We start from the raw sequence: 24,983 nt of genomic DNA on the forward strand, positions 1-24,983 counted from the left end.
CCCTCCTACCAGTCCAGATGAATGTTTCTTCCTTAACTCCTTGGTGTCGGACTTCCATACAGTTCGGTTTTCTGACGGTTCTGGTAATTTTTTTGTCTTTAAATTGTTGTTGTCCTTCTTTTGGTTGTGTGAGGAGGCAGAGTACATCTATCTACCAGCACCTCCATCTTGGCCGGAAGTCTAATACTTCAAAATTCTTAACAATTAAAATCCCATTCAGTTACGTATCTAAGAAATGTCCCTTACCAGAAAGAATGTAGCGATATGAAATCAGTGTTGCCCTGGAGAACTACAGTATTTCCTCCCTGTGGCCATGGGGGCCGAGAGGATGGTGCCACTCCTTCTTCCTGGGAAGTTTGGAGAGGGCTCCCTGAGAAGCTGATGTCCAAGTTGAGACGTGAACAGCGGATACCAGTCCTCACAGCAGTTTTGGGTCTGTGTGCTGTGGTGAATTTAAGGCATGTGGTATGTCAGACACAAAGCCTCCCAGTTCACCTTGCTCTGTACTTACTCCCCTAGCAAATATTTTTAAATCACTTGTACAGTAGCTTCCAGCAAGGACCCCATGATTATTGCTTTTTATTTTTTACCTGATTTCTAATTTATAGACCTGCCTCCCCTCCCTATGGGGTCATCAGTGCTTGCAAAAACCTAGAGGATGTGTGGCTTTGCATAGAGAGTAAGAAAGCCCGCCCCAAACACCAGCAAGTTTAATCCACTTCCATCAGAAAAAAACAACTGGCCTTAGGCAGTGTATTTCTAATTGTCTAAGTTATTCTCTCTGTGTGTGCATGCGTATGCACAAGCTGTGCATAAATAGCACATTTTCAATCTGTGTGAACTGTAATGGATGAGCAGCACATGACAGTAGACTTAGCCCCTGAAGATTTACCAGGAGAGAAGACAGCTGCACGGCAAAGCTGCCGCTTATAATTAGAGCAGGACTAGCCTGCGTCCTGCGCCACTCAGCAGCTTCAACCATTCAAATGACAGCCAGTTTATTTAGGTCTGTAACCCCATTCTGTATGGGCGAGGCATCAGTTTCTTCTTGAGAACACTGCTTTGGATTGTCATCATCTCTGGTGTCATTGTAAGATCAGGGATGACATGCTAATTGAAAAATCCCAACTAGAAACCATGATGAATGAACAAAATAGGAGTTGCTTTTAACGTCTCTTTTTAACTTTTAGGTGGGGGAGGGGGAAACTATTTTTAAACCCTACAGGCTTTCATTTTTTAACAGGGCCGTATTGCCAGTTGTGTGGTTCACAAGAAAACTATACTGCTTTCTTGGGCTCCAGGGAGCTGGAGGAAGTGTCCCGCACTCCTGGTGCACAATGGCTCTCAACAGCACTGATTGGGAGGGAAATTAATAGGCGTCCCATTGTTACTGTGCCTTTTTGCCAGGATATTTCATTAGTGTAAACACTGAACCTGTTGTCATCTTGTTTAGCCACTTGACCCTGGTGATTTTCAATTCCGTGTGCCCTGATGAAATCAAGCAGGGGTATGCACAAGACAGGCACTAATTATGGAAGCAGAGTCATTGCTGACCCCGTACCGATTAACTGCTCCTTTGCAGTCTTTGTTCTAGGACATTAGCACTGTCTGGTTATCTTGCTTCAGTTGAGGGGTTCAGGACAAAAGCAGTGCTGATGGTAACTTCATGGCAATTTCCCTGTTTGTTTTGCAGGTCACGGCCAGGGGCTTTGGGCCACTGTTGCAGTTTGCCTACACTGCCAAGCTGTTACTCAGCAGAGAAAATATCCGCGAGGTCATCCGCTGTGCTGAGTTCCTACGCATGCACAACCTGGAGGACTCCTGCTTCAGCTTCCTGCAGACCCAGCTCCTGAACAGCGACGATGGCCTGTTCGTGTGCCGGAAGGACTCGGCTTGCCCACGCCCTCACGAGGACCATGAGAACTCGGCGGGAGAGGAGGAGGAGGAAGAGGAGGAGACGATGGATTCAGAGACAGCCAAGATGGCCTGCCCCAGGGACCAGACACTTCCGCACCCCATCAGCTTCGAGGCCACTGCCATCCCAGTAGCACAGAAGGAGGAAGCTTTGCTGCCCGAGTCCGATGGGCCAACAGACAACAAGGAGAGCTCCGAAAAGGACGCGTTAACGCAGTACCCCCGATACAAGAAATACCAGCTTGCATGTACCAAGAATGTCTACAATGCATCATCCCACAGTACCTCAGGTTTTGCAAGCACATTCAGTGAAGATAACTCCGGCAACAGCCTCAAACCGGCGCTTGCCATGGGACAAATTAAAAGTGAGCCGCCCAGTGAAGAGAACGAGGAAGAGAGCATCACGCTCTGCTTGTCCGGAGATGAGCCCGACATCAAGGACAGAGCAGGGGATGTGGAAATGGCCCCGAAGCAGCCCAGCCCCGCGCCCGCCCCTGTTCCCCATCCCGGGGTCGCCTTCCTGGAGAGGTCCAGGAGTGTGTCCTCTCCCTCCTGCCTAAGGTCTCTGTTCAGCATAACGAAAAGTGCAGAGCTGTCTGGCCTGCCCAGTACATCTCAGCAGCACTATGCCAGGAGTTCCGCGTGCCCTTTCGACAAGGGCATCACTCAGGGTGACCTTAAAACGGACTATGTCCCTTTCACAGGGAATTATGGACAGGCCCATGTGGGCCAGAAGGATGCGTCCAACTTCACAATGGGGTCGCCCCTCAAGGGCCCCGGGGTGGAGGCTCTCTGTAAACAAGAAGGAGAGCTGGACCGGAGAAGTGTGATCTTCTCCTCGAGCGCTTGCGACCAAGTGAGCACTTCGGTGCATTCGTATTCTGGGGTAAGCAGTTTGGACAAAGACCTCTCTGAGCCGGTGCCAAAGGGTCTGTGGGTGGGGGCTGTCCAGTCCCTGCCCAGCTCACAGGCCTACTCCCACGGTGGGCTGATGGCTGACCACTTGCCAGGAAGGATGCGGTCCAACACTAGCTGCCCGGTGCCAATCAAGGTCTGCCCTCGATCGCCCCCCCTGGAGACCAGGACCAGGACTTCCAGCTCGTGCTCCTCCTATTCCTACGCAGAGGATGGGAGCGGGGGCTCACCCTGCAGCCTCCCTCTCTGCGAGTTCTCCTCCTCACCCTGTTCCCAGGGAGCCAGATTCCTTGCCACAGAACATCAGGAACCAGGCCTGATGGGAGATGGAATGTACAACCAAGTCCGACCCCAAATTAAATGTGAGCAGTCTTACGGAACCAACTCCAGTGACGAATCCGGATCGTTCTCGGAAGCAGACAGTGAGTCGTGTCCTGTGCAGGACAGGGGCCAGGAGGTAGGGAACCCACGTAAATTCAAGCATGTCATCCACTCCCCCAGTCCTTTATCTGGACTTTCCCTGCCTCCCTCGCCAGCACTCACAGATTGTTCTTATTTGCCAACATTAAAGGTTACAGTAAAGGGACTGCCCTCCCCTACTTATGGAGGCAGGGTGCTTTAAGGTGATTGCAAGTTAACCACTTTGGTCCTAGAAAGCACTTGAAGTTTGATCTAGATGTAACACTCAGCTAGCAGAGGCCGGCTGCTGGGTGAACAAGTACGCCGCGTGAAAGCAGGCTCAGGTGCTTCAGACCGCCACGGCCCCGCCGCCGCCTCCTCCTGCATCCGCTCTGTAAGGTGCTGTGCTCATCGCCTCCATCCTTGCTGCTCACCCCTTCCATGTGAGGGAAATACAGAAACACTTCCAAAATTGAGGCTAGATAGGTCCACACTAAACGGGTGGTTTTCCGGCACCTTTAAGTTTTCCTTAAAGACCCTGGAGACCCTGGGGCCATCCCGTGTCCATAGTGATGTTCACAGGCAGCTGCCCATTCGTTCTGGTCTCAGGGTCACTGCAGAAGCACCCTAATCAGTCACACAAAACGGCGTAACACTGTTTCCCAACCTCCCTACAAAGAGTGAGAAGTTATTTGGGGGAGCAGCGCGGTTGAATGCCAGTCTCTGTGCACCCTGGAAGCAAAGTACTTTATAGGTAAAAATTCTGAAAGGCCCCATCCACGTCTCATCAGTGCTGGGAGAGGGAGCAGGAGTGACACCAGCCGCGTCGTCAACAAAACTCACGTGGCTAAGGAGGGAGACGAGGGACGCCCCATACAGCCCCCCTCCCCCATCACCTCCGAGGCAAAGATACGAGGGAGTCTGGGTCACGGTCGGCACTGCTGAGCCCATTGATAAGGAAGCAACCTGAGACTGCCGGCTGTCTCAGACCTGCCCCGGGAGCCGGAGTGAGTGAGTCCAGCGAGAGGTCCCCCCTCAGAGCTGCTTATCCGACAGACACAGGGGAAAACACAGCGTGGTCCTCATCAGGCTGCGTGCCTGTCTGCACTCCCCGGATCTCAGCCTCCAGTAAAGCGGAGATGGTAACCTAACCAGGCAGCAGAAGTGCCACGTGGGTGAGGTGGCTTTTCACAGAGCCACGGAGGGCTTATCTCGTCTCTGCGAGATTGGGGAGAAGCCCCTGAGGTTTTCGTTCAGGCATGTTTTGAAGAGATTCCAGAGCTCCCTTGTGCCAAATGCAGACATGCCCCGAGGTCACTTCCTTGTTTTGCTGGTTAGCCTGGTCCCTCTCTCCTTTTGGCCTGGCCAAAAAAAAAAAAAAAAAAGGAGGAAAACAAGGTTTAATTTAGTTGAAAGAAATTATAAAGAAAATGTGAGTGGGAGGTATTTCTGCTCAGGTGCACCATATCCACTCAGGTTTGGGATGGAGGCTTGTGCCAGGCAGAGGCGCATGTGTGTCTGTGTGTCCGACCTGAGAGGGTGAAGGTTTGGGAAAACGGCAAAGGTCATGCTCTCTCTTTCCTCCCTGGCGTCTTTCCCTCCAGTCACAACTTTTGTGAGGGTGTCTTTTTTCCCTGAAACTTTCCATAAGCATCCCTGAGGCAGAAGCCCAGTCCCTGGGTCTGGCTCATTGGCATAATGATTTATCGTGCCAAGGATTGATGTCACCAAAAACATGCCTCCAAACCTTTGTTTTGTTTTTGTGTCTCCCTCAAGAGGAGCCCTGCCATTAAGCCAAAGGAACTGTGTTTTTATGTTTGCACGTGCCCGAGGAGCTGCCTGTTTCAGACAGATCTTCTTTTGTCCCTCTGCTATCCCAGAAGTCAGCTTAAAGTCACCTCTTGGACCTAAGTCACCCCAACAAGAGTCCACGGTTTTCCCTGTCTTCAGGCCATACCATTCGTCTGCCTTAGACCTTTCCAGTTCTCCGTGACTCGGTTCAGAGGAGGACTCATTCAACATACAGAAATAGTCATAAGCAGGACTGATCTCTCCCTGAAAAATACCATTACTTTCTACAATGCCTGTCTTTTAAAAATGGGCTTTCTGTATATCTTACCAAAGCTGAGTACCATTTCAGAAATGGCACGCTTCCCTCCCTCAGCAGGACACTGCGTAGGACTGATAGAGGAGAGCTAAGGCTTTTCCCTGCTTGCAGTCCAGTTCTCCCAGAGGGAAGGAGTTAGGTCCAGGAACGGTCTCAGGACTCAGCGCCACTGCTCCTCTCTGAGCCCGTAAGTAGCTCACAGGAGCCCCGTTGGCCCTGGTGGAAGTGTGTCCCCAGTAACACTGGTGCAGGCAAACTCCTGACAACGTGAATCACAGCTCAGTTTCCTGAACTGATCCAGAAGAATCCGACATCTACTGGGCTGATTCTGCCCCAGTCTGCTCTTGTATAAGATCCAGGTAACTTCCGTTCCACGTGAACCCCCAGGACAGACCAGGGTCAGAAACCAAAAAGAGTGCTCAGCTCCAGTTAGCCACCTGTCCAGTACTTCAGACTGACTTCGGTGAGAGCCAGACGTTAGATCAAAAGAAGTGTTGGCACATCTTATATTCTGTAAGGTGTTCAAGTTTGACCCTGTTAACTCTCCCGTCTCATCAACATTGACCTTTCTCATTCTTTTTAACTATTCTCTAGCTCTGAAGAAAGCTGAAATTAGCACAATATTGTCCTTAATCAACAGTCGTTTAAAATTCCTTTCTTAAATAACCAAATAGCATACCCAGCTCCTAACGTACCAAATTTAACAGGCTGTCTCTGTACCTACAACTTACAAACATATAATCACATCCCTAGAGGTTTGGGCTTTATTTTAATAGAATTTACTGTATTTACTCAGCTACTGCTTCTTTACATCACTACCACTGTGTCCATGCCTCTAGGTCAGTCACAGAGGGCGGCCTTCACAGCCACGGGGCCTGAAATCACAAGCTATCCAGCTGTCATCTCTCAACAGCCATCCCAGTTGTTCCCAGTTTTTCCATCTTACAAACATTTGCTGCAATAAACATTTTTGTGAATGTATTTAGTAGTGGTGATTTTATTGTTATGAGTTAGTTCCTCCAGTGGGTTAAAGGTTATGCTCATTCACAAAATAACCTAACCACTCCCCCGAAGGCCGCAGCGACTCGCGCGTCCTCCCCCCCCCCCCCGCAGCGCCCCGGTTCTTGCCAGCCGTGCTTGTTGCCAGTCTGTTTTCCTGTCTGGTGCCCACTGAGGAGCTTGATGTCTTTGTCCATTTTTCTTCCGTGTTGTTTGTCTTCAAATCAATTTATAGCATCTTTAATGTGTGATACAGGAATATTAACCCTTTCTGGTGAATGTTTTCTGTATTTGTTTAGTGTTTTTCTTTATGGTATCTTTTTCCATAGTCATATCTTTTTCTGCCATAGAAAATGTTAGGTTTTTTGTAATTGTTATCCATCCTTTTTAAAATAACTTCTGGGTTTGCTATTTACTTAAGAAGTCAGTTTGGAAATTTTTTTCTTCCAATGATGAAAAATGAATACATCATATGAAGTGACAAAAATAACAAGACAGCGTGTATAACGAGGGCTTAGTTTGCTTCAGAATTGGAGGCAGAGCTGGGGAGAAGTACAGGGGGAGTTCCATTCCTATGTGTTTCTATAATGTTTGGCTTTTACTATGTATATCTCACACAGGTTCATTTCTTTAAATTGAGATGTAATTCATACACTGTAAAATCACACCGTTAAAGTGAACAAGCCAAGGGTTTTCAGTGGTTTACAGAATTCTGTGGCCGCCATCACTCTCATTCCAGGACATTTTTCTGCCCCTGAAACCAGCGCCGCCCCCTCCACGGCCGCCCTCACTGCCCCCCCCCCAGCTCCAGGAAACCGCTGTTCTGCCTCCATCTCTGTCCAGTCGCATATTCTGGATGTTTTATGTCGTGAAATCTTACACGTGGCGGCCTTTCGGGTCTGGCTTCTTTCACTGAACATCGTGTTTTCAGGGTTCATTCTCGCCCCTGATGTGCCCGCCCGGTATGTTGTGCACTGGTGCGTGGTTGCTTCTTATCGCTCCGCGATGCTCCGCTGTGCAGACGGGCCCCACTTCGGCGACCCAGCCATCAGTTTAGAGACATTTGGATTTTTTACGCTTTTTGACTCTTACCACTAATGCTGCTGTGAGCACTTGTGTACGAGTTTTTCTGTAGACGTGTTTTCAGTTCTCTACGTTACGTACCTAGGAGGGGAATTGCTGAATCATGTGATAACTCTGTCTGACCTTTTTAGGAATTATCAGACTGTTTTCCAGGGTAACTGCCCTGTTTTACATCCCACCAGCAGTGTGTGAGGGGTCAGAGTGCTCCGCCTCCCTGCCAACATTCATTGTGGTCCACCTTTTTTTACTGTGGCCATTCTGGTGGGTGTGAAGTAGCATCTGGTTTTGGTTTTCAGGTGCATTTTTTAGAATTTGAAAACTAGAGAGAAGTCACAGGTATTTCTGCAAGTAGTAAGTGTCTTGGCGAGACCGCGTTGCACCCCAGGCACTTCTCATTCGTCGTGACTTTTAGTGAGGCAGCACGAGGAAGACAGCCAGAGGTGTCGGTGAGCCGGGCTTTGCCCCAGCAACGTGTTCCACGTCGAGAGGGATAAAAGTGTGCGAGTGAGTGCGTGTACTCACATGTGTTTGTGAAGGGCCCAGGGCAGGAGAGCCAAGGTCCCTGCAAACCCTGAAGTGGAACAGCCTAGAAGAGCTGTGTCCGACTCTGCCTCTCTCACCGGAATGCTGACTTCCAGACACGCCATATGTAAAATTTTTACAGTTGTCTTTGTGGTTTGTTTAACCAAGCATCTTTTCAAAATACCTGCAACTGGTCTACTCACTAAAAAGACGACCTTGCTGGGCAGCATAGATGCCGGCCAGGTTTCTCATTAAAACAACTTTTCGTGCTGTGTAGAAAGCCGCTCTCGGCATCTGGAATTGCGAAGTGTGCTTCATGCGTAGAGGAAGAAACCATGTGACAGAGAAAGAATTCTATCAAGTAATAATGTTACTAATACTAACACTTCGTATCTCTAAGGCAGTTCAGACTTTCCAAAGCACTTTCTCCATCTGTTATCCAATTTTAGTCCTCAGAGCAAGCCCGTGAGACTGTCAGGGCAGGTATTATCTCCCTCTGACTCACAGACCGAGAACTTCAGGACAGAGAGAAGGGAGGCTTGCCTGGGGTCACACAGCTAAGTAACTGCAGTGTCCCAGCTAAATCCCAGGGGTCCTGCATTTGTCCTGGGAACTGCGCCATGAGACTCCAGGGGGAAGGACAGTTGTGCAGGAAACATTTCCTAGTCTGGGAGAGGCCACGCTGTCATTGGCAGCTGCAACGCTCGAGCTGGCTGCCCCCAGGCCGGCAGCCCTGGAACCATGAGCCCTGCTGGGCATCGTGCTTCCTCCCCAGAGAACTCACGGGGGGGCTGAGGGTCTCGGACGAGTAGGTGTTAGAGGCCCTGGAGAGCTGGCAGCGCCATCAGGGCCTCGGGACACTGAGTAGGTTCGATTCCCGTGGCTTCTACTCAGCACACGGTACTGAAACCAAGGACGGAGACAGCAGAGACGACTCACACACCAGCTCCCACTGGGATTCCTAGAGGAAACAGAGGCTTGTTTCTGCAACATTTTATCTCTGACCTCCTCCTCCGAGAGCCCCCACCCAGCCAACCAGAGATCAGGCAGGGGAGGCGTGTTGAGAGACACCCTGAGTTGATTGCAGCACATCTGACTAAGACCCTGTGAGGGGTTCAGAGGAGACGAAGATGGAGGGAAGTCCACCAGAGCAAGGGAGTATTATTGGGGGTGAGGATCGTTTTCCCCTCTTTTGTCTCATATTGAAATTTTCTGCAAGAAGCTATATTGCTCAGGTGATTTTTTTTAATTTTAATATGTTTAGTGATTTGAGAGAGAGGAAGGGAAAGAGAGAGAAAACTCGATTGGTTGCCTCCTATACTCACTCTGACCAGGAATTGAACCCACAACCTAGACAGGTGCTCTGACTGGGAATCGAACCCCCAACCTTTTGATGTATGGGGACGACACTCCAACCAACTGAGCCACACCAGCCAGGGCTTTCATATAGTTTTTTAAGTGATATTTCTGTTTACCTGGGAGAGAGGGATGTACTGGCTGAGGAAGCTGGGTAGCTGTTGGCAGGGGAGGGAAATGGGGCAGGTGACTTGTGTTTGGTGAGGGAGGCGCTGGCGTTCCCTCGCAGGCCCTCGAGGAGGACTGCCTAGGTTGCGTTCACCTTCTAGATGCCACACAGCATTCTCCCCCCTGTGCCCGCCTCTGGGGCCAGAGGCCACTCAGCACACGGCATGGCCACTCAGTTCCGCAGACTGAGGAACCAGTTCCTGGTTCCCACTTAGCCAGCCACTGTAGGTTCTGGGCTGAAAAAAACCTCCTCTGCCCTGTTCTTCCCGTGGTGCCGAGGAGGAGGAGAGGCGTGCGGGCCCTGCTTGGGGGCTGGGTCAAATCCATAAGGACAGAGTGTGCAAGTGTGGCTCTGGCCGGCTCCGGGTGCCCGTTGGCCCTCGGCTTGCTGGCTCAGTGTCTGCCCTGACTCTCAGAGTCCAGAGAACCAAATCTTGGGCAGCAGCTACACCACTACCCAGAGCCTGAAGAGAGATCAGCGCCCTCCATCTCAGGGGCCGCTCCCCTTCTGTGCAGCCTGCACGGCCTTAGGAGCTCAGTCTCCTGTGCGTGCAGTCAGCTGAATGTAGCCGCAGGCCGGCCATTCAGACAGGGTGGCGGCGGTCGGCAGGATCTTCATCTTGTTGAGTTGGGTGTTTGCACTATTTATGAGAGCCCAGTGAGTGATTGCCATACCACCTGAGCAGTTAAATCTTGGAAGATAGGTGTGTGGAAGGACAATAAATTGCAGCTGTATTAGAATTATAAGAATTCACTGGAAGAAAGGGAGAAGGGCCTCCTTGATGTGTTTCAACACATCCAGGCCGAGTAGCAGGAGCTGACTCTTCAGCCCGTTTGAAGGGTGTTGGGGAGCCTGTGAGCCTGAGACTGGAACACGCTCCCAGCTCCGGAAGAGGCCGTGCCCAGTGGCCTGGAACTTAACTTCTGCAGAAAGAACGAGCAGCGTGGTTCATTCCCACTGCGCCTTCCCAAGAACACTCCGGGACTGCCTCTTGGTAGTCAGTGGCGGTTCTCCCTTGCTAGAGGGGTAACAGAGCCTTTTAGAAAGAAACAAGGGTGGCTGGGTTTTCTTTTGTTGTTGTTTTTTTCCGCATTGCGGAAAGTCTGCAGCTGACTATTTTCTTTTCCTTTGACCTCTTTAAAAACTAGCTGGAGTTGCAACAGCTCTGCTGAAATGTTATGTGGCCTTTTGCTTCAGGGACTTTGAAACCAGCATTGTTGATTTTTCCTCTTTCCTGTCAACTTCTGTCCTATTTCCCTAGTGTTTTATATTCACCGCCTGGGCGCTTTGGAATATAGTAACTCTCGGTGTGAAAGGCCTTTTGACTTTCCCTGTGGCCTGAACGATCGGTATATGTTCTTTCTGAAACAAGTAAACCCAATTTGGAGCAGAAGCAGAATGGCTTTGTTGTCAGCAGAAGGGGAGACGCCACAGGGCCCAGAAGTGCTGCAATGTCTGCTGTGCAAACAAGGCTTCTGCCTGGTGTGGAAACATCCGTGTCCCTGACAGACAGACCTCTGTGTTATTTAGGCACCGTCCAGGATCTGAGTGTCTGTTTGTTATCCAGTGGGTGTAAAGGGAAATCAAACATTCTTTCATATCAGTATAAGCCCTGTGCAAACACAGCCTCATGGACAAAGCCCTTCCCCGGGCCCATAACAAGGAGCTGTTTGTCCTGGCTGCCTGTCTTCAGCAGTCGGAGCAGGACTGAGCTCAGCTGAGATTGGTGTGACATGTGGCGCTGCAGTCTTGCGCTCTTGGGCTGAAGTTTCACAGGTGTCGTGGGACAGAGTTCACCATGCGTGAGTTGAATCAGAGCACCCACTGGGAGGCTTCAGCAAATGCCACGTCCAGCAGGCTCAGAGCTATGAAGTAACCTGACAAGGCCATTTCACTGAGCCATAGCACAGCCAGTGACAGATAGTTCAGCAGGATTGCCTCTGTGCACAGGGGCTAGCTAGTCAGAAATGCCAGGACCTGGACTGGTGTGTGCCTGCATCTGATGCAATCAAAGAAAAAGCCTGCGCTCGGGATGAAATAGCTTCATCTCCTTCCCGTGAATACCACACACACGATACTGCAGCTTCTGGATAGTAATGAAGACTTGGTTTCTTCATACACATCTAGTTTGACCAATTAAACTCAGACCCACCTGCCTGTTTTTCTGATTCCTCAGGTTCACTTGAGCCCATTTCTTCAGTCCACTAGAGCCATGCTGGCCATACCATAGCCACACACCACATGTGGCTATTGAGCCTTAGAACTGGTTGGTGATGTGTTGGAGGCGTAAGATACTCCTCAGACTTTGAAAATGTAGTAAAATATCACAATAATTTTATATTCCATGTTGAAAATATTTGGGCTATATAGGGTTCAATGGACTATATTAATAAAATTAACTTCACCTGTTTTCACTTCTTTTAATTCTGTTAATCAGTGGCTACTAGAAAATTCAGAATCGCAAATGCAGCTGGCGTTGTTTGCATTGGACAGCGCTAGGCTGGCACTTGAAGAAGGTGTAGGTTTTGGGCGCCATCTGCTGGTCCTTCTAAGGCAGCTGCTGATGTAAGCAAGAAGCAAGCGGTCTGTGCTGGGAAACACATCTCTTGGCAGAGCAACGTGCAACCTTCCTTTTCCAGGAGCTTCTGAAACTGAACCAGAACTGAACCCCAAAGCCCCTGCATCATGAGTGAGGGTCTTGGAGAGGGTAGTGTCACACTGCTGCAAGGGGCAGGCAGCCAGTGTTTACCTCGGGTGCGAAGGAGGCCAAGACGGCTGTGGTCCAAGTATTTCAGACCGCCGCAGGGTTGTAAGCGTTCTAACAATATAGGGAGTACACAGCTCTGTCCCTCGAGAGACTAGTGCCCTCTCTTTGGGTAATGATGACTCGCCTTGATTTGTCAAGAGTGGGAAAGTAGGAATGCTGCTGATAACAGTGTCTATCACCCCAACTTTGTGGCTTAAAACAGCAGAAAGCATTTAATATCTCCCACTGTTTTGTGGGTCAGGGACTCAGATGCACCCCATCCGAGCACGTCTGGCTCAGGAACCTCATGATGTGGAAGTCAGATGCTGGCTGGGGCTTCAGTCATTTGAAGCTTTGACTGGGCCCAGGGTGGCTCGTTCCCATGCCTGGCGTGGCGATGCTGGCTGTGGGCTGGAGGCCTCAGGCCTTCTCCCCTGGGCCTCTCCACAGGGCCGCTGCAGTGTCCTGGAGGCAGAGCTGGTTTCCTCCAGAAAGAGCAAGCTGGGAGGCCTCGGAGGAAGCTGCGAGCCCCTGGGCGACCTCACCCCCCGAGTTGCACACACTGCTGGGCCTGCTGCGCTGTATCGGTTGAGGCGGGAACGTGCATCCTCTTGATGGAAGAAGGTCCATATCATGTTGTAAAAGAGAATGTGAGGTGGAATGGCTGGGAAAAGACTGTGCGAAGCACCTGACCCTTGAAGAGCACTGTGAGGCTAAAAAAATCTTGGCCATTTTGCAGATGAGGAAATCGAGACCTGAAGAAGTAAAGTAACTTCTCTGAGGTCTCACATTTTGTAGGAAGGACAAAAGCCCAGCTCTAACTCCTGGTCCATGCTGGTATAGCCTGTCCTGGTCATCTCCGTGTCCCTCTACTGTATGCCGTGTAAGCATTGTGCTGATTGTTCCATCTTTCCAGCATCTACAAGGTGTGTGGTGTTTTAGGTCATTCTTTGGGTCATCTCTTTCAATAAATAGTCACTTTATTGAGTTGAGGCTCAGTGGAAGTAGGTTTCAACTGACTAGAGAGCCCTTGCTATACAAGTGCTGTAGCAACGAAGAAGTCACATTTTCCAACATTTTCCGTGCTGCTTGCTTCAAAAACCTGAGGGACAATAACCACAGTATAATTTGTGTGATCACTTTCTTTCTGATTATCTGACCATTACATCTTATTTACACTTGAACCTGGAAATAATCAGAGCTTGCTTTCGATAGTTTCCGTACTCCTTGGTCATCTTAAAAAGGAGGTTTTACCATGTGTTGATATCGTGTCTGCCAGAATTAAAACTAGAATCCAGCTACCAGAATCATTATTTGTTATTCTCGGTTTCAGGTCAAACTTCCCTTTCCTGTAGATCAAATCACAGACCTTCCGAGGAACGATTTCCAGATGATGATTAAGATGCACAAACTAACCTCAGAACAGTTAGAGTTTATTCATGACGTTCGGCGGCGCAGCAAGAACCGCATCGCAGCCCAGCGCTGCCGCAAGAGGAAACTGGACTGTATTCAGAATTTAGAATGTGAAATCCGCAAACTGGTGAGTTGGCCTGCCCATTGCTATCAGCAGCCTGGAGGGACCGGGGCTGATGCAAAGTTACAGTCGTGAAGGTTAAAGAAATAGAGAGAAGGGTCACCATTCAGGGATGTTTGGGTTTATTTTTAAACAAGTCTTTTAACAAATATAATAGCTTTCTATCTGCAATGGGTGTGTCTGTGTGTGTGTAATTACATGTCAATGTTTTATGTAGAGATAGTTCTGTTTTATTTTCTATTCTGCACGTACTAGTAGCTAACATTTATTGCATGCATGGACAAGGGATTACTCTAAAGTGTTTTTGTAGATGATCGCATTTAATCCTCACACCACACCCTAAGATTTAAGTACTATGTTATCTTCATTTACAGAGGCGGACACAAGAGTACAGAGGGATTAGTAACTCCCCACTGCTGATTCCAAATCTTGTGTTGTTTTTTTTTAATCCTCACCCAAGGATATACTTACTGATTTTAGAGAGAGAGGAAGGAGGGAGGGAGAGAGAGAATCATCTATCCACAACCTAGGTTTCTGCCCTGACCAGGATCGAACCTGCGACCTTTTGGTGCACAGAACAATGCTCCAACTGGTTGAGCCACCCAGCCAGGGCCCAAATCTTGTGTTTTTACTGTTTCTTTCTCTGGCCTCCCATGGAAGAGTGGAGCTTACAGGTAGGACGCTTGCCTCTTCCCTGCCCTTGCAGGTATCTTTTGCAGTCCTTCACAGCCCCAGGATCTTTGATTTTGCAGTTGTGCCTCAAAGAGTCTGCCAAGTCTTCCTTCTGCCTGCAAGTATTTGTCTCAGGGAACGAGTTCCCATCCCCCAAGCTCCCCTCACTGGGAGCTCTGTGCCCACTTCTCCTTAATAAGCAACCTCAAGCTATAGAAGTAAATCCAGGTGACCTTGCTTCTGACTGTAGCTTGGAAGGCAACCAGTGCAACCTCATTCAGCTCAGCCTTTCTGCTGGCCACAGACTGGGAACTCAGCTTGGGTGCCGTGTCTGTGAGAAATGAGGAGGGAGGCCGCATAATGCAGTCATGATCCACTTTCCTCGCCGAAGACAGCAGGAGAAGTGGGAATGTACTCACCCTTTGCCTCCCGGTGAGTGCATTTCCTCATGCCAGGCTGAGAAAGAGGAAAATGGGATGTTTGAAAAGCATGAATAAATGCTACATGTTATTGAGATGATCCTGGACCCCAGGGTCTTTTTAGTTTTCATTTAATTAACACCCACAAAGCAGGAAAAACCTGCCCATCATCAGTTGCTCCTGTCACCTACAAAATAAAGTCCCACTCCTTAGCAAGACACACGCACTCTCCGTGAGTCAGTGTGCAGCTGCCCTCCAGCATCCTCCCACTCCCTCCCCGGAACTTGACCTCTAATAAAATCAGACTGTTTGCCCTTCCTCTGCCATCTCCAACTCTCTATACTTCTGTGCGTGTGCCTCTGTTTCTCTGCTGCCTTGGACACCCCTCCACTGTTGTCTTCTCTCACTCTGTCCTTTATTCTTTAAGACTCTCCAGGAAGTCTTTTTTTTAGATATTTTATTTATTTTTAGAGAGAGGGGAAGGGAGGGCGAAAGAGAAGGAGAGAAACATCACTGTGTGGTTGCCTCTCACATGCCCCCTACTGGGGGAGTAGCCAGCAATCCAGACATGTGCCCTGACTGGGAATTGAACCTGTGACCCTTTGGTTTACAGGCCAGCAATCAATCCACTGAGCCACACCAGCCAGGGCCAGGAAGTCTTATTCTATTCGCCTCCCCAGGAAGGCCCTTTCCTGAGTCCCTGGGGAGGCTGCGCACCGGCCCCTGGAGCAGTGATCTGACCTCTGGCCCCGCGCCCATCACGTTAGTCTTCGTTGTGTGTGTGTCCGCCTCCCCAGCCCGCGGCCCGAGACTGCAGGTTTCTCATGACGTGCAGTTACGTGATCAGTGCAGACTCATCGAAGCCTCTCAGGAAATGTCTGCTGCCCTAAACTTTGTTGGAAATTGCGAATGGGTCATGGGATTATGAATTCCTTCTTTCTTTCCAATTTTTCTTTAATGTTGTTTTAACAACAGCAAGACCGTGCTCTAATTTAAGCCACATTAAGAAAGCACAACGTGGCCACTGGTGAGTGTGGGCTTCGGCAGGGAGCCAGGCAGGGCCGAGCCCTCAAGTACAAATCATCAAGGTCTCGGGCACACGTCTACGGCCCAAGGGTCTGTGGCCCTCTGCTCTTCTGTAGGTGGCCAGCTAACTCTCCTCACCCTTATTGGAGAAATGCATGATTTCTGTAGTTAGCCTTCTTCTCCAGTGACCGTATGACACTAAACAAATAATGAAGTCTAAGGCACACACAAGTCTAAAGCGCTTTGCTGATATCGCTCAGTTGGGAAAGCAAGGGGGCATCTCCATGTTCTCCCCCCACTTTTTTGGAAACCCCTTAAGTAACACTCTGCCCTTCAGTGCTGAATGAGCATGACGTGCTCATCATTATGCAGCCAGCCTCGTGCATCTGAGCCTGTCCTGATGGAGGCCGCCTTTCCTGCAACAGGCCAGAACCCTGTCGCACACAGCCTTTCCTTTTCTTCACCCTCAGAAGTGGCCCAGGACAAGAGTCAGTGGCTAAGCCAACGCTGTGGCAGAGTGTAAGACAGGTTCCTCCCCGGGGCTGGGTGGTGTAGCCTCTCGCTCTGCAGACTTCTAGGCTACAGCCCAGAAGCTCCAGCTTGCACAGCCTGGATGTCCTTGGTTTCTTGCCTGCCGCACTCTGGCCGGGGTGCCGCCTCCCCACACCCGCATGCCCGGTCTGAGCGGCAGGCTGGCTGCAGCGTGGGTGACTCTGGTCCCGCCCACACATCCCCACACCCACGTCTCACTCCCCACTCCCCGCACACCATGCAGCTTTTGCAAACTTGCATAATGTATTTCTCTCAAGTTACACTTGTACATCTGTTTATTTTTCATTTTTAAAACATGTTTTCTTGAAAAATTTATAAATATTTTAGCAGGTGCCCTTTCCCCATATAAAGCTCCGTCTCTGACACACATGCCGGCGCCGCCTGCAGGGCTGCATCCGCGCCACAGCCCTGCGGCTCCAGCTCCCGGCAACCGCGTGGGAGAGGCCTGCTGGGATCTGCTCCCCTCCCTCCCCGCCCCCTTCACTTCCCCTCCCATCCTCTCTTCACACCTCCTGCTCCCCAGGGCAAAGCTGGAGAGGCCTCACTGCCCACTGCTGCAGATGTCCAGCCCCCCCCCCATTTCATTGGGTGCCCTCCTGCAGCCTCCCCGTCCTCTCTCCTCACACACTTAGTGGTGGGAAGACTTTAACCGGTCTCCCCTCTAAGTTCCTCTCTCTGAGGGAGAGATGGATTGGAAAATCCCAAGAGCCTACGCGGGATTTTCTTTCAGGATAACACCTCAGAACCTCTGTCTCCGCAGCTCTGCCTGCGCCTTTGGCGTCCAGGGGGAGTGGCCCTCGGGCCGCACTGCTGGCCTCCAGGTGCAGGGAGCGGCGGGGTGTTCAGTCTGTTGGCTGCCACGGCCGGAGAGCCTGCTGACGTTCCATTGAACCGTATGGAGTTGCCAGTGGTCCACTGTTTTTCATTTTCCTGTTTCATACACTTTCTTCTTTAAAGAAGTTTTAGGTTCATGGCCAAATTGAATGGAAAACACGGAGTTCCCATATGCTCCGTGCCCCTACACACTCACAGCCTTCCCCATCAGCTACAATGCCTGTTACACCTGTTACCCGTGTGTTGACACGGCATCATCACCCGAAGCCCACCGTTACGTGAGGGCCCACTCTCGGCTGCGCGCTGTGGGTGTGGGCGTGTGCTCTGTGTTCTCCCTGCTCACCCCTCCCTCCGCCCACCCACCCCACGTCCCTCCCTGGCAACCACTGATCTGTTCACTGTCTCCACGGTTTTGCCTTGGTCAATTAATTTTGACCTCCAAAAATGGCACCTTAATACATCTGGGGAGATTTTCAGCTACAAGGTGAGGAACCAGGAGTTTTCCTGTTGATTCTCTAAAAACTCCAAATTCCAAGAAACTGGAACCTGGACTCCCAGCAGTTTTCTGGCTGGTGGTGATTTTGCTGGTCACCTGACCAGGCCACTGAGAGGGATGAAGAGCCGCCACAGGGAAGGGGCCAGGATCAGTGGGGCATCTGGAGGGGCTGCTGGGCTAGGTGCCGTGGCGGGCGGGCGTGCCCAGGCTCCCCGGGTAGGTGTATTTCAAGTGTCTAGATCCTGACTTAGCCATTCCGGACCATAATGTAGGATGCAGAAGCAAAAGCCCCAGAAACGAGGTCTTGCGTCCCCCAGTCAGGCCTGACCAGGCCCTCTCTTGTCTCTCTGATGTCCAGGTGTGCGAGAAAGAGAAGCTGTTGTCAGAGAGGAACCAGCTGAAAGCCTGCATGGGGGAGCTGCTGGACAACTTCTCCTGCCTCTCCCAGGAAGTCTGCCGCGACATCCAGAGCCCCGAGCAGATCCAGGCCCTGCACCGGTACTGTCCTGTCCTCAGACCCGTGGGTCTCCCCGCAGCCTCCAGTGTCAGCCCCGCGCCCTTAGGCATGGAGCAGAACCTTGCCGCCCCCCAGTGCGCGGTGGGGGAAACTGCACCCTGCTGTTTGGAGCAGGGCGCGGCTCCCCCCGGGCCCCCCTGGGCCCCCAGCAACGCCTCAGAGAATTGTACTTCTGCCCGGAGGCTGGAAGGCACTGACCCAGGAACCTTCTCAGAGAGAGGACCTCCTCTCGAACCCAGGACCCAAACGGTGACCGTGGACTTCTGCCAGGAAATGACTGATAAGTGTACGACTGACGAACAGCCCAGGAAAGATTACACCTAGTGACCGGGCCTGCCTCCCCGCTCTCACGCCTCTCCCACCCAGGGGGCGCTGTTCACCTGTTGTCTGGAAGAACCGAGAAGGAATTTGGTGCACACTACAGCGTTTCTTAGCAGCAATACTGATTCTGAGTATTCCCTCCTCTCTTCACGCAGGAGTGATATATAGTTACCTTCGCAATGGTGCTACCCCTTGCCCCGGCAAGGAAAGACAACAGTGATGACACTGTCTGTCTGTGGGTTAATTTCAATCTTAACAGGGATAGACTGCAACACCTCTGGGACCCAACCACAGATTGTTTTCTCAGTGGCCCATGTCACAAACCCTATCTCAGGAATTTCTTCTGAATGTTCAATTTTTTCATGGAAGACAGCTTCTATACACATCAAAGTTTTATAGCTAGACTGTACATACTATATATAATATATATAAAATATATATATATATCTCCATATGCAAAAGTCCTGCATGCCTCGATTTTCTCATTAAAACTGGAAACTTCCTTTCTCATTCACAAACAGGTTCCAACATTCCGCTTCCATTGTCTCTGATGCTAGAACTAGCTCGGTAACTATTAACATGGTCCATTTTCTCGCTTCACAGTTCAACTTCAGTTTCTACTTATTTATGGACAGAATTCAGTGTTGGAAGCTTTTCTGTTAAGGTTTCATTTCGGCGGCCGCATCCATCTGCGCAGCCTGGTTTCGGCCCTGCCGGAGGGCGCCCTTGAGTGTCATGGTTGGTTGGTTGGTTGGTTTTTGCAGTCGCTGTACGGTCACGGTCAACTTTGCCACTTGCACTGAGTTTTGGGTCAAACCTATTTTCTTAAATGAAGTTGTGACTTCAGTATAACTCAAGTATACTGTATATTCTTTACTTTTAGTTTAAAAGTAGAACATTTTAGCTAATTAAAAACCACTCAGGTGATAATTATGTAGGAAAAACAATCTTGCCAAATAATGAATTCATCCTAGGATGTGTCGACAATAATCTGCTTGAATATTTTTATATTTCACCTCCTCCCCACCTCTCCCCTAAGCGAAGCTGAAATGCCCATAGAGAGTTCAGAGTTGACGCTGGATGTTCAGATTCCTAAGTGGGGAGAGAGTTTGGGCGCCGCACTAGGAAGTACATCAAAGCAGTAGGAATCCATGGTTCTGTACCACAACTCAGCAGGCATTGACTCCTAGAAATCAAGTCAGAACCACGTTCTCCCCCAGGGAGGAAGTCCCACTCATTTCAACTCGTCGTCAGGCCTCACTTGCTCCTGGAAGTGTAGTGAAGTAAGACCTTGTGCTTTGAAGGACTTGGCTGACCAGGACCGGAGCTCCCAGGAGATGGCGCCTGAGGGGATTTGAACGGCAGCCCCAAGGCCCTGCCCCGTTAAGTGGCGGTCCTGGGTCAGTGCAGCTCACCCAGAGTGGGAGAGAACAGGGCAGAAGTGAGCCTGAGGTCTGTCCCCGACGCAGGCAAAAGCATTTTTCCTCCCTTTCTTCTCCAGATGTTTTGAGTTGAATTCTGAGGTTTTCCGCCAGTCTCTTGTTCCAAGGCAGATTTCATTCTGAGGCTTCGGACAGGACATGGCCAAGAGCCCTCCTTGCCCCTCCCCCACCACACACACGCCCGCCTGCACCTGGTGATAATTTCTTCTCTTGCTGCAAAACTGGTTGGCTTGCAACCTGCGGAGAGCAGCTTCCCTTGGCCCAGGGGGCGAGTTGGCCTCTGGCCACGTTTACAGAAGGCGTGCTGAGGTCCCTGAGGTCCTGCGGCCACAGAGGAGGAGATGTCAGCCCCCCTCCAGCGGGCCTCCAGCCTGGCTGTGGGAAGAGCCCCAAGGGTTTGACGTGGGGATGGGGTGGTGGGCAGTGGGACTTGATGGGTGACTTTGTTTCTTTATTTGTGCCATCATTTGGACAATATTAAAGCTGCATGTAAAAGAGGGAATTAGTATATGATGTAGGCGAAAAGTGAAACCATAGTAACATGTTTTAGTATTATTAACTTTTTCTGTACAAATATTAGCGCTAAATGTTTAAATATGTATGATTGCCAGAAATCTGTTGGTTCATGCGGTAGGATATTTTCTTTTTTAAAAGGCTTTTCTTTTTTAAACTAGCTCCACTTTTAAAACCTGCCTCTGGGTGTTCGTTGTTTGTGTGTGTGTGTGTCTGTGTGTGTGTGTGTGTGTGTGTGCCCGTGCATGCCTGTGGTGGAGCCGCCGTCACTGCTGCGGCTGCCGGACTTCCCTGGCCCACTAGACCCGTCCTGCGCTGCACCGGGAGGTGGCCTCAGTGGGACACCGGTGCCGGCTCCCCTACAGACTCCGTGCGGATCACGTGATCCATCACAGGCGTGTGTTATGGTAGGGTCAGCCAACAGTCCTTTGGTTTTTCACCTCTCTCGTTGCCTTTTTTAAGTGACCTCCTCTTTTCAAAAAGGAATGTTTTCTGCTCGTGTCATAACCAGGTCCACACCAACTTGTTGGCATGATTTTCCCTGGTCACAACTCATGTGCAGCTGGTAGTCCTGACCACATTCCACCCCCCCACCCCCCGTTCGTGTGGTTCTGTCTGCACACGCCGGTGCGGCAGCCACGTCTGGGTTCGAGGGGCTCGCTCTCTCTCTCCCTCTCAGTCCACATCTTCAGTCTTCCAGCCCCCACCTCCCTTGTGTTCCTCTCCCAACCGAACCCCTGTCGTGGGAACTGGTTAAAAAGACTTCTTGAAAAACTCTTTCGATTTCTTAGCAATTTTTACTAAATTGCTACGATTTTGTTCACTATCCACCATGAACATTGACTGGTTTTGTGCAATGTGATCTGTCTGTGTCTGTTACTGCTCTAAACTATGTGTTTGTCTAAATTTTTTCTGGGTTAATTCAGAGGGAGGACTAGCTGGGGACCAGAATCCCAGGTGCCTCAAGTGGAATTTTAAAATCAGCCTGATTCCTTTCCCCGGGACCCGTTAGTGAAGCCCATGCCTCTTATGAGAAGGAAAAGCAAGTTAACCGCAGGGGCAGTATTTGCACAGCATGGAGACGTCCAGTTCTGTTCTTTAGGGTCTTCCTGACCAAACAAAGGACCCCGCAGCCACAATACGACAGCCTGGGTGGGTCTCGGGACGTCTGGGATTGGCATGGGCTGTTGGGGCAGGGGCTGTGAAGGGGCCCTGTGACGAGGTAACGTCGCCCGAGTCTAGTCCTCCCCTTGGATCACCTTTGCTCTGCATGTGTCCCCAACAACCTCGCTTCGTTCAGGTCGGTCAGGCTGTGGGCAGGCGAGCGCTTTGCCGTATGTGTCGTCTCTCTGCGTTATCTGGGGGTGCCTTGAATAATCTGACTTCATTACATACTGATTCTGGAACAAAACAGTTGCAAAAAAAAAAAAGCTGGCGAAGTGACTAGGCCCTCCTCCTTCTCTTCCTGGTTCGCTGACAATGACTCAGGCGTCAGAGCTGAGGCTGCAGTAGAAAATGTTATTTTGTATATCGTACAAGTAATTTATTCACTGTCTTTCTAAAAGTATGCTGCTTACAAGATGCACTATGATTTTGGATTTAATCCTTGTATTGATTTCCCAAGGAAGTAAAAAAAAAAAAGGAATGGCTAGCAATTAGTACGCCAACTGCCGCTTCTTGAAAAGGAGGGCAGGGAGCCGCTGGAGGACTTGCCCGCGGGGACTGCTCAAAGTCAGGTGGCCACAATGGGGAGTTCAGTGCGATTGTCAAGAGGTCTAAACCTACATATACTCTTTTAATACTTTATCATTGCTGTTAAAGTAGAGGAAACGAACTAAGGTGTGGAAGTTATACACCTTGTTAAGAAACCACCAGTTCCTGCCCCTGTGAGATGACCACTTGCTGTACAGCAGCAGAACCCTCTCAAAATGAGGGAAGTCTGCCATGCGCTTTCCAAACCGTTTCTGGCTACCTAGCTCCATGCGTTAGACCCCATTTAAACTGGGAGCTGCTTAGGAAATGACTTCAAACTGCTCCACTAGTGCTTAGTTTGGGAAGGGCTGTAGATCTAGAAGGAAGCAAGAATCAAGTATTGTCCTCACCACTGTAAATAAACTCTAAAGAACATGGCTGTTTTTTTTTTCTTAAACAATAAAGCTGTTCACTGGATCACGAGTTAGTGCTTCTTCCCCAAATTGAGGGTGTCGTTGTAGGTTCAGTCTCTGGCAAGTGCATGCACAGTGCGGTGCCCTGCGAGGAGTGGGTGCCCGGGCAGGAAGTCTGTGTGCATGGAAACGTTCTGTGTTCAAGCTGCATGTTTTTAATACTGCCCGAGCCACCTCATGACCCAGGCATCAAGTACTGATGCTGCAGAATAGAACACATTTGTACACAAATAGTGTGTGCAAATAGTATTTGTACATAGAAAAGACCTATTGTGGCAGACTAAGGATAAATTATTCAACCGACGGTGCAAAACATTTCTTGCAAAGAAAAGTAAGTGTATAGTATTTTCCTACACTCCGCTCTGGGAGATAATATTTATATCAAATGACTATCGGTGTATTTTAACTGTAATATGGAAATGATGCTGCCATTGGTGAAGAATACCCACTTGGTTACACAGGCCCACTTTTGTAGCTTTGACTTAATGTTGTGGCGTGGTGTGCGCATTTCACTATTGAGCAATGGACAAGCAACTCTGACTTACATTTTCCTTCCAGTTTATTGACCTCAGCTGACACAGTGGCCCTCCTAGAAGCAGAAGTGCACCAAGACCGTTCATTTCAGGTAGACTCGCATTCAGTGCCAAATGCTCTCGTGCGGGCGATCGGACATGTGTATCAGGAAAGAGTGAAGGGACTTGGACGAAGAGGGCTTTTCCCACAGATTGATGCTAAGTCTTCTACCAAAACATGTCTGGAGGCAGAGGGGTGACCTGTACTTGAGCCCCAGCGATGCATTTTGCATGTGTGAATGTTGGGGTGCCCATTCACACTCTGACGTAAAAGACCTGCCACTTCTAGTGCATGATCAGGAAGATTCCAGATGCATTCGGGAGCTTCAGGTGCTGGTTAGACACCACCTTTTCTTGTGGGGCCCAAAGGGCCTGTGAGAATTTGTTCCAGAACCAGTCTGATGCAAGTGCACCTCTAATATATGCCTTACAAACTCCAGAGGCCATATTCAAAACAGGGTCTTCTCAGTGTATGCAAGGGGCTCCAGCCCCTCTCCTCTTCCTCCCCAGGTTGAACAATACGGACAGTTTTCACACATATCTACCTGTATAACCCTCTGTACCTCTCATAACTGGTCAACGACTGTAACAGGTTACATCAGGTGTTTTTCTACATACTTTTTACACAGATTCTATGCGATTAATATAACTTAATTCAGTGCATCATTTTATTGTACTAGTTCTTAGGCTTGTCTTTTTTTTTTCCCTAAGTGATTGTGGTTTTCCTTGTGGTTTTTATTGTAAAAATGAAAATGGCTGTTGATGCTTATTCTCTGTAACTAAGAATTTTTACCTTTTGGGGGAAAAAAGCGCGTTGCTATGAACTAATGAATTTTCATTTATTTGTTGTAAATACACTATTGTGCAAAAAATTTTCACTCAGTTGAATTGCTAGTGTTAACTGAATTTTGTCTAGACACCATTTCTGTTGATGAAATAAAGACACACCGTTACACATTGTAAGCTGAGTCTCTCCACTCCGGGTCCCTGTGTTCAGGTCGCACAGCTGGTGGCCTCAGGACATCTTTTCTCCCAGAGAAGCCATATTGCACCTACTTTGGACCCTTTGCCTGCTACCTAATTAATCCGATTAGAAATCTCAAAAATGCGATAATGCTAATGTGGCTCCTCAACTCTGAATTTTAAAGATCCCTAGCGCCTATGAGAGCAGATAAAACCCATTTGCTGGTTTGGGTGTGGTGCAGTGGCCGTAGTAACCACTGGGGGCGCTGCGGGAAGGGTATGGTTTCTCACCAAGGTGTGTGGATCTACAATTTCCTCTGGCGAAAAGCTTCTGAAGGAAAGGAAGGGAGGAAAAGGGCATTCAATCCACACCAAGAAGGTACAGTGAGGGGAGAGCGAGGAGTTTAGAATTGTGGCTAGGGAGTAAATACAACTGAACGAAAAAAATGTATATTTGGTAGTTTAGTCTTGGATTTCGACATCAAGGGAAAACAAGATACTGAACGGCGGGCGGGCCAGACAAGCGTGAGTCGCCCTTGACCGGGGAGCGGTTGGCTGAGCTGCCCGCGAGGCTGTGAATCAGGGATTCACGGATGTCCGGGGAGGCGCTGCGGGCCAGGTCTGGGCTTCCCCGAGAACGTGGCCGCGCCCCATGCATCGGGTGGGAAAGCTGAAATGAAAAATCTCTGAATTATGCCCCCTTAGGGAATCTCCGAGAGCACCCTAATGAGTCCCCCGGGTGGGGGT

At 49.8% G+C, this 24,983-nt stretch overlaps 1 protein-coding gene across 6 annotated transcripts in view; it reads left to right on the forward strand.

Annotated features, from left to right (window-relative positions):
* The window catches only part of BACH2 (BTB domain and CNC homolog 2), a 330,764-nt gene extending 309,990 nt beyond the window's left edge, over positions 1-20,774 (forward strand). For all 6 annotated transcript variants that reach the window (XM_037131213.2, XM_037131210.2, XM_037131211.2 and 3 more), the window contains 3 exons: positions 1,694-3,286; positions 13,544-13,750; positions 18,102-20,774. In XM_037131213.2, coding sequence (XP_036987108.2) covers positions 1,694-3,286; positions 13,544-13,750; positions 18,102-18,584 — 2,283 coding nt within the window. In that variant the 3' untranslated portion in view covers positions 18,585-20,774. The remainder of the gene's footprint in view (positions 1-1,693; positions 3,287-13,543; positions 13,751-18,101) is intronic.
* The last annotated feature ends 4,209 nt before the right edge of the window (positions 20,775-24,983 follow it).

The sequence above is a fragment of the Artibeus jamaicensis genome, unplaced genomic scaffold (genome assembly GCF_021234435.1).
Source record: "Artibeus jamaicensis isolate MK-2021 breed Jamaican fruit bat unplaced genomic scaffold, CSHL_Jam_final contig_387, whole genome shotgun sequence".
NCBI classification, from domain to species: Eukaryota; Metazoa; Chordata; class Mammalia; order Chiroptera; family Phyllostomidae; genus Artibeus; species Artibeus jamaicensis.